The 9,215-nt window shown below is 43.5% G+C and overlaps 1 protein-coding gene across 1 annotated transcript in view; it reads right to left on the bottom strand.

The window, feature by feature from the left end:
- Positions 1-249: 249 nt before the first annotated feature.
- Positions 250-9,215, bottom strand: part of LOC126235750 (uncharacterized) — a 42,017-nt gene continuing 33,051 nt past the window's right edge. Inside the window, exons 3-4 of the mRNA XM_049944546.1 lie at positions 2,287-2,451; positions 250-433 (exon numbers count right to left, since the gene is read on the bottom strand). Coding sequence (XP_049800503.1) covers positions 284-433; positions 2,287-2,451 — 315 coding nt within the window. The 3' untranslated portion in view covers positions 250-283. The remainder of the gene's footprint in view (positions 434-2,286; positions 2,452-9,215) is intronic.

Raw genomic sequence — 9,215 nt, 5'->3', positions numbered from 1 at the left:
TACGTTTTCTTGCCTTACCTGAGTTTTTGTCTATCAACCTGTACAGGCTGCACCCGATGCTGCAGCTAAAATGCTGTGAAACCGATCGTACTTGTAAATAAAGCACTTACATCTGAAGCGATTTTACCTTCAAAATATCACTTATTCATTCTGTTACTACATTTGCTAACGAAAACAAAGTTACGAGAATATAGGAATTTGTACAAATATAAAAAATATCAGACTCGTCTGAAATAAATAAAGTTTACATATGTTCATAAGTATTTATTGTCAACGTTTACTTTCACTCTTCGACCAATTTGAATGCCATGTCGGCGCAGGAAGCTTTCTTGTCTTCTAGAAATGACTCCACGTGCACCTTGTAGTCCCCTAGAGGCAGAAGCATAGAGTCCACTGGTATCTTCAGAGTCTGATCTGTAAAGCTGTAATTTCCCTGTGGACGTAAAGGAAAAATACGGATTTTTAAATGTCATAGCACAGCAGGGAAGATCATATGCGCAAGCAACACAGTCTTCTGCAGAAACACGAATGTCGAGAAAGACATATATACAAAAAGTCTTGACCTAACTATCGGTAAAACTACATGGCCACAGTCGTTTGTTCCGTATGAACAGTGAGTGACGGTTGTAAGACAGCTCCGTTCAGGCAGCAGCACAGGAAGGTACAGTGTTCGTTTGTGTATTATTTTACGAGCTTATAACTAGAAGCTTAACTTGGTTTCACCTACACCTGTTACACGCTACCAGATAACTTCACTGTCGCACTCCACTTCGACCTCAATAGAGACAATATTGTTGTCAATTTGCAATCAACACTCCCGCTCCCCCCCCCCCCCCCCTACTATGGCCGCTAATCTGTCTTTCCTTTGCCGGGCGGAGTGGCAGAGCCGTTCTAGGCGCTAAAGTCTGGAGCCGCGCGAGCGCTACGGTCGCAGGTTCGAATCCTGCCTCGGGCATGGATGTGTGTGATGTCCTTAGGTTAGTTAGCTTTAAGTAGTTCTAAGTTCTAGGGGACTGATGATCTCAGAAGTTAATAGTGCTCAGAGCCGTTTGTCTTTCCTTTATACATTCCTCGACTCGCTAAATATCTCAGAACTGTCCACTTCGGGTTTCAGCCAGCTTTCGGCTCCAAGAATAATTTGTGAACGAGAGCTTTCCTGGAGGGCAATAATTTCTAGACATTTGATACTAATACGTTGACGGTTTACTGATAAAATTTTGACAGTCGAAGTGCCCTTACTCTCAACACGGTCTGACTTCCCATGCTGCATACTTGATATCCTTGTAAACAAGACAGAGAAGAGTTAAGTTATCCATTGCAGATAAGAATCAATCGTAGGGCCTAAACGAACTTTCTGAGGTGAAATTAGGGGAGTATATTCATTTGTAAAATTTTCATATAATTCTGTAAAACCATTTTCTAAGATGGCATAGTTTAAATACGCGACAGTTAAGCAATGTGTTGTGATTGATGAAGAAGCCATTCTGTGCATTGCTGATAGCCAATCTTTATACTCAATTTCATTAACAAATAGTCAGATTCAGTATAGAGCAACTGGCAAATGAAAGTGATGTGTAAAGTTAATGTTCGTGTTAGAAGGAGGGTAGCAAAAGCTATTCTAGATCAGAATACAGGACAACTCTGTAATCGAAATTTAAAAGTTACACAGTTCTGAAATACAAGTTTTTTTAGATAACAAATTTTAAAGTGATTAGTTTAAAGTCAGTAACTGACCCTAACTGAGGGTCAACTGTGAAGCTGTTACGTGGACAGAAAATCCCTGTGATCTAAGCAAGTTCTTGAAAATCATTCTGCACTGGCCATTGCCGCAGATGCTGCGTGCGCAAGGGCCGCTATATGTCTACACTAAGCACATGAACAGGATTACAACATATTGCACACTTTACTACTGGTAGCAGAGCAATGATTAGTACAGGACAGAAACAACAAGTACAGTTCTTTCTATCCAAATTGCATATGGCGAGGGAAGATTCCTGACTACTGGCATCATAGTTGGCAACTCCCGAACGCGAGGAGCAGAGTCCTGCCGACAGTAGCGTCTGACACCCACAGTCGCTAACAATAACGATAGCACTGTGCTGTTGCCACGGAAACGTAAACAAAAACGCTTTACGTTACTGGCCGCGATAGACGCGCAACGCAGCCGCACCAAGTGCGCTTTAACTGTAGGGATCTTCTTTCGCCGTATAGCGACAGGGAGCCAAGTATATATCTTATTGTAAAGCTGGCAACGTTTAGTTTGTGAAAGTATGTGATGATACGTACCTTTGGACCAGGACAATCCGCCTCCCCGTTGACCATGGAGGCCATGGCATCCAGTATGCCGGGCATGGATGACTTCAGGGTGCGACAGGGGTCCGGCAACTTGATCACCGTAGGCTTGTCATCTGTCCCACCGTCTGGCATCGGCATGTACAGATCCAACACCAGCTGCGACAGTACAGCGAGTTCATTACCTTCTTCAACCGAACAAAATCTCCGACAAAGCACACGTCTACATTTGCTCCTACCTCTTTTTGGCTTGCCGCGTTACTTTTTTTTTTCTTTTATTCAACTTCTATCACTCACTCGAAATGTTATCAGTGGGAGAAGAGCCGATTAAGTTCACGAAATAACTTGTGGTCGGGTACAGTGAGGTCTAACTTCGTTTCCCCTGCTTAAATTGGGTATTGGCTCTGGTCTCATTTCCATATTTTTCTACTGAATCAGCGAGTGTAGCCATACTGCGAGGAATGGTGCGCGTGAAAAAATCACGCGTAGTAGTGTAGTACTGTTAGGGAAAACACCTGGGAACTATATTTTATTATCTACTCGCTACTAATACCAGAGAGTTACCAGCAGGCGGTCGGTCGGTGACAATAGTGGGGTATCGACAAAGGCGATCGGCCCCTCCCGTCGAAGGGTCGAGTCCTCCCCCTGGCATGGGTGTGTTTGTTGCCGTGGTACGCCTGGGCATTGAGTCAAACAGAGCTTGGATGGCGTTTACTGGTACAGTTGCCCATGCAGCTTCAACACGATACCAGAGTTCATCAAGAGTAGTGACTGGCGTATTGTGACGAGCCAGATGCTCGGCCACCATTGACCAGACTTTTTCAGATGGTGAGAGATCTGGAAAATGTGCTGGCCAGGGAAGCAGTCGAACATTTTCTGTATCCAGAAAGGCTCGTACAGGACCTGCAACATGCGGTGGTGCATTATCTTGCAGAAATGTAGGGTTTCGAAGGGCTCGAATGAAGGGTAGAGCCACGGGTCGTAAAACATCTGAAATGTAACGTCCACTGTTCAAAGTACCGTCAATGCGAACAAGAGGTGACCGAGACGTGTTGTAAGTAGGCTGTTTATGTTTTCTTATTGGTAACGCCACGTAGCGCTCTATATGAAAAATCACTGGCTGTGCTGTGTGCGGTCTGTGGGTAGTTTGCATCGTTGTCTGCCATTGTAGTGTTGGGCAGCGGCAGCTGGATGTGAACAGCGCGTAGCGTTGCGCAGTTGGAGGTGAGCCGCCAGCAGTGGTGGATGTGGGGAGAGAGATGGCGGAGTTTTGTAATTTGTCATGAACTGCTATATATATTATGACTATTAAGGTAAATACATTGTTTGTTCTCTATTAATATTTTTCATTTGCTAACTATCCCTATCAGTAGTTAGTGCCTTCCGTAGTTTGAATCTTTTATTTAGCTGGCAGTAGTGGCGCTCGCTGTATTGCAGTAGTTCGAGTAATGAAGATTTTTGTGAGGTAAATGATTTGTGAAAGGTATAGTTTAATGTTACTCAGGGCCATTCTTTTGCAGGGATCTTTGATAGTCAGATTGCGTTGCGCTAAAAATATTGTGTGTCAGTTTAAGCACAGTCTCCTGTATAACTGTACAAAGGGGACGTTTCATATGGCGACCCTGCCAGGATACGAACCTGGAATCTTATTTTGTGGGGAGCATGGGGGCTATGTAAGTAGGCTGTTTATGTTTTCTTATTGGTAACGCCACGTAGTGCTCTATATGAAATATCACTGGCTGTGCTGTGTGTAGTCTGTGGGTAGTTTGCATTGTTGTCTGCCATTGTAGTGTTGGGCAGCGGCAGCTGGATGTGAACAGCGCGTAGCGTTGCGCAGTTGGAGGAGAGCCGCCAGCAGTGGTGGATGTGGGGAGAGAGATGGCGGAGTTTTGTAATTTGTCATGAACTGCTATATATATTATGACTATTAAGGTAAATACATTGTTTGTTCTCTATTAATATCTTTCATTTGCTAACTATCCCTATCAGTAGTTAGTGCCTTCCGTAGTTTGAATCTTTTATTTAGCTGGCAGTAGTGGCGCTCGCTGTATTGCAGTAGTTCGAGTAATGAAGATTTTTGTGAGGTAAATGATTCGTGAAAGGTATAGTTTAATGTTACTCAGGGCCATTCTTTTGCAGGGATCTTTGATAGTCAGATTGCGTTGCGCTAAAAATATTGTGTGTCAGTTTAAGCACAGTCTCCTGTATAACTGTACAAAGGGGACATTTCATATGGCGACCCTGCCAGGATACGAACCTGGAATCTTATTTTGTGGGGAGCATGGGGGCTATGTAAGTAGGCTGTTTATGTTTTCTTATTGGTAACGCCACGTAGCGCTCTATATGAAATATCACTGGCTGTGCTGTGTGTAGTCTGTGGGTAGTTTGCATTGTTGTCTGCCATTGTAGTGTTGGGCAGCGGCAGCTGGATGTGAACAGCGCGTAGCGTTGCGCAGTTGGAGGTGAGCCGCCAGCAGTGGTGGATGTGGGGAGAGAGATGGCGGAGTTTTATAATTTGTCATGAACTGCTATATATATTATGACTATTAAGGTAAATACATTGTTTGTTCTCTATTAATATCTTTCATTTGCTAACTATCCCTATCAGTAGTTAGTGCCTTCCGTAGTTTGAATCTTTTATTTAGCTGGCAGTAGTGGCGCTCGCTGTATTGCAGTAGTTCGAGTAATGAAGATTTTTGTGAGGTAAATGATTCGTGAAAGGTATAGTTTAATGTTACTCAGGGCCATTCTTTTGCAGGGATCTTTGATAGTCAGATTGCGTTGCGCTAAAAATATTGTGTGTCAGTTTAAGCACAGTCTCCTGTATAATTGTACAAAGGGGACGTTTCAGTGTAACCAATGGCACCCCGTACCATCACGCTGGGTGATACGGCAGTATGGCGATGACGAATTCACGCTTCCAACGTGCGTTCACCGCGATGTCGCCAAACACGGGTGCGACCATCATGATGCTGTAAACAGAACCTGGATTCATCCGAAAAAATGACGTTTTGCCATTCGTGCACCCAGGTTCGTCGTTGAGTATACCATCGCAGGCGCTCCTGTGATGCAGCGTCAAGGGTAACCGCAGCCATGGTCTCCGAGCTGACAGTCCATGCTGCTCAAATGTCGTCGAACTGTTCGTGCAGATGGTTGTTGTCTTGCAGACGTCCCTATCTGTTGACTCAGGGATCGAGACGTGGCTGCACGATCCGTTACAACCATGCGGATAAGATGCCCTTCGTCTCGACTGCTAGTGATACGAGGCCGTTGGGATCCATCACGGCGTTCCGTATTATCCCCCTGAACCCACCGATTCCATATTCTGCTAACAGTCATTGGATCTCGACCAACGCGAGCAGCAATGTCGTGATACGATAAACCGCAATCGCGATAGGCTACAATCCGACCTTAATAAAAGTCGGAAACGTGATGGTACGCATTTCTCCTCCTTACACGAGGCATCACAACAACGTTTCACCAGGCAACGCGGGTGAACTGCTGTTTGTGGATGAGAAATCGGTTGGAAACTTTCCCCATGTCAGCACGTTGTAGGTGTCGCCAGCGGCGCCAACCTTGTATGAATGCTCTGAAAAGCTAATCATTTGCATATCACAGCATCTTCTTCCTGTTGGTTAAATTTCGCGTCTGTAGAACGTCATCTTCGTGGTGTAGCAATTTTAATGGCCAGTAGTGTATTTTGGGAGATGCCAGCCAGTCGCTTCTTCTGCCAGGCCACTGCCCTCTACATCCTGGCTGATACAAATGCGTACCGCCGACCATTAGCCAGGGATCGTCTTTGTCATCATCGGTCCCTAGACTTACGGCCAGAGGTGGTTGTTCTGGATACTGATTTCTCAGGATGTATGCACCCAAATTGCGTGAAAATGTAAACACATATCATTTATAGTATAATATATGTGTCCAGTGAATACCCGTTTATCATCTGCATTTCTTATTGGTGTAGAAATCTAATGGTCAGTAGTGTAGTTGCACCGCTGAGTACGGCTTACTGGTTGCCGTCTCGTCGCCAGGCATGTGGACTGTGAGGATGTCGTTCTCAGAACTCGATGTCTGACAGTGTGGGGTGCCTGACGAGTAGGCGCCGCACACAGCCTCTGTTTTGCGGTGCTCGGGTGCTGTTTCTCACGTCTCTGTCCTCCTGCGCGCAGCAAAACAGGAGAAAGATGATTGGAGGACTGGAAATGGTTCATTCTGATGTCATAGAGCGCCACTGAAATTTTGTGGCAAGTCTCTCTATTAAAGGAGGATTTTGCGTGGTGGTTTTGTATGATCTCCCGGACAGCCACGATTGGATGTGTTGCGCCGTGGAGGGGCTGAGGCTCACTAATTATACAGAGTAGATGCGCTGAGGAGAGTTTTCGAGGAGTCTCATCTCGGCCGCCAAAGACAGAGGTCGTGGCGTCTCCTCTGGTCCGTCAGAGACAGTGTTTCATCGTGGGGTAGAAGACCAAATCCTTGGTCGACATAGGAGTGATTACTGTCATTGTATCCCAGACAAATATCAACAGATTACATTCATAATCATCGGTTGGAATAAGTTATCATCCGAATCCATGACATGTCGGGAAATTATCCGCGGTTGCAGCTCATAAGGGAGGTCGGCAATCCTGTTTGCAGCCTGTACATCAACCCAGTGCTGATAGCTGTCTACCCTCGACCAGACTTCAGAGTTTGATAAAGTATTCACAGCACCAGCAAGGGAGAGACTTGTTTATTCGTGCTCACTCTCTCAGCTACATGTACCATCGCAGTGTGGTGGCCACACCAGAAATTTTTACATATTTGAACCTACAGATGACTAATCTTAGTCAATCATTGTTGCACAGCGTAGTCGAGTTTTTAATCCATTTGAAATTCCATCCTGTTTACAATACAATGCAGGGAACGATAGTTACGGAGTAGGACCCCATTTGACTTTTCCAACAGCTCATTTTCAAATACCTTTTTTTTGCCGATTATATTACAGAATAATTACATTGTATATTGAATTATCTTTGTGTCCTAGGATAATAAATCCTATAGTGATACCCAGTCTGATTATCATTTCAGAAGTTAAGGTACTACTTTTAAATCCTGTCCCTGGACCATTCATTTTTGGGGGCATTAATTAGTCAAAATAAATTATGATGTGCATTTTGTTTTTGTGGGTTACATATACTCAGGGACAAACTTGATGTCTCCTAGTGAATGTGAAATTTCTAGTGATGACGATGAAGAGGTATATATTGCAGAATACTCGGAAGTTCACAGAGACGACCATCATGAAGAATCCCTTTACGAAGGTGGAGAAGAACAATTTAGTGCAAATTCTATTGAATGTTACTCATTATTTATCTCGTAATGGGTATGAAATATGGGCTACAGCTGCTAAACTGGAATTTCTGGTAGGCAGAGTAAAAGGATGTATTGAAAGAAGACCAGGGACCCTAAAAGTTGTTCGATTAGGAACTGCGATAATGAAGAATCTTGTTTTACGTTCTTCTTTCATGTATCCGTCACTGACAAAGTGTGAACGTGGACCAACCAGGAATGTCGAATCTTTTATAAGAACTGGGTAGATATGGATACGAATGAAATGAAAAAGTTTATAGGTGCTCTGATCCTGATTGGAGTTTACAAATCAAGAAATTAAGATAGCAGTCAGATATGGAGTGTTGAGAGTGGCTGACCACTGTTCATTGAAATTATGTCTAGCAACTACTTGCGTGCTATTCCGAGGGTGTTGCGCTTTGACAATGAGGCACAGCAAATTGGAACCAGTTAGAGCAGTTTTTTAGATGTGGGAAATTACCTTCAGGGATGACTACATTCCTGAATGGTGCGTGACTGTGGATGAACTGTTGTTCACATTTAGAGGTCGCTGTCCATTTCGACAATACATCCCATCATAGCCTGGTAGATCATTAAGTTCTGGGCAGATTGTGACAGTACAACAACCTGCTCGTGGAAGATGAAAATGGACATGGGGAAGAAGGAAAAAACCAGTGCCGTATGCCTTGGAGAGAATGTTGTGAAAAACCTGGTGATTGAACTTGAAAAGTATGGACGTAATATCATCTGTGATCAGTTTCTAACATCTCACGATTTAACTCATTGTTTGTTATCAAAATATCTGACACTAGTCGGTACTGTCAGAAGAAACAAAGGTGAACTGCCTGCCGATTTTATTATACCCAATGGACGTTAAGTATGCTCTACATTATTTGGTCTTCAACCAGATGTAACGATAGCCTTTTATGTTCCTAAGAAAAACAAAGTTGTTACCGTCCTTAGTTTTCTTCATGACCAGGCAACGGTGTCATCACAAGCCTGAAGTTATAATGACATACAATGCCACAAAGGGTGGTCTTGACACCACGAACCAGAAGATGGAACGCTACAGTGGGAAGAGTAGAACAAGGCGCTGGTCATTGGTGGTTTTCTTCAACATGATCGATGTAAGTGTAATGAATAATTTGGTAGGTGCTGGCTACCAATAAAAAAAAATGAGATGTCAGACTTCCATCGTCAATCTGAGAAAGCAGCCAGCAGGGAGAAAGAAGTCTATGAATTCATTAGTAACACTGGGTCCATGAAGGACAATGAAACCACCAGCTAAGAAAAGGAGAACATGTGGATACTGTGTAGAGAAGAAAGATAGAAAAAGTCAAATTACATGTTATAAGAACACCAAATCTGTATGCTCGGAACGTTCTGCTATTGTCTGTAGACCCTGTGCAAATTTGCAATGAGAATAAAAGCCACTAGGAGAAGCATAAAAATTGTGTTTTTTAAAATGTAAACTTTAAATACATAAAATTATTTTAAAAGTATTTACAACTAAAAACTCGTTCACATCATAAGTAGTCAAAATAGTGTCAATTTGTCTCCTTTTAAACAACTGGTAGGTAGATGGATAA

This window comes from Schistocerca nitens, chromosome 1 (genome assembly GCF_023898315.1).
Source record: "Schistocerca nitens isolate TAMUIC-IGC-003100 chromosome 1, iqSchNite1.1, whole genome shotgun sequence".
Classification (NCBI taxonomy): domain Eukaryota; kingdom Metazoa; phylum Arthropoda; class Insecta; order Orthoptera; family Acrididae; genus Schistocerca; species Schistocerca nitens.
The sequence above is the reverse complement of the archived record's forward strand: the minus strand, read 5'-3'. Positions and strand labels throughout refer to the sequence as shown.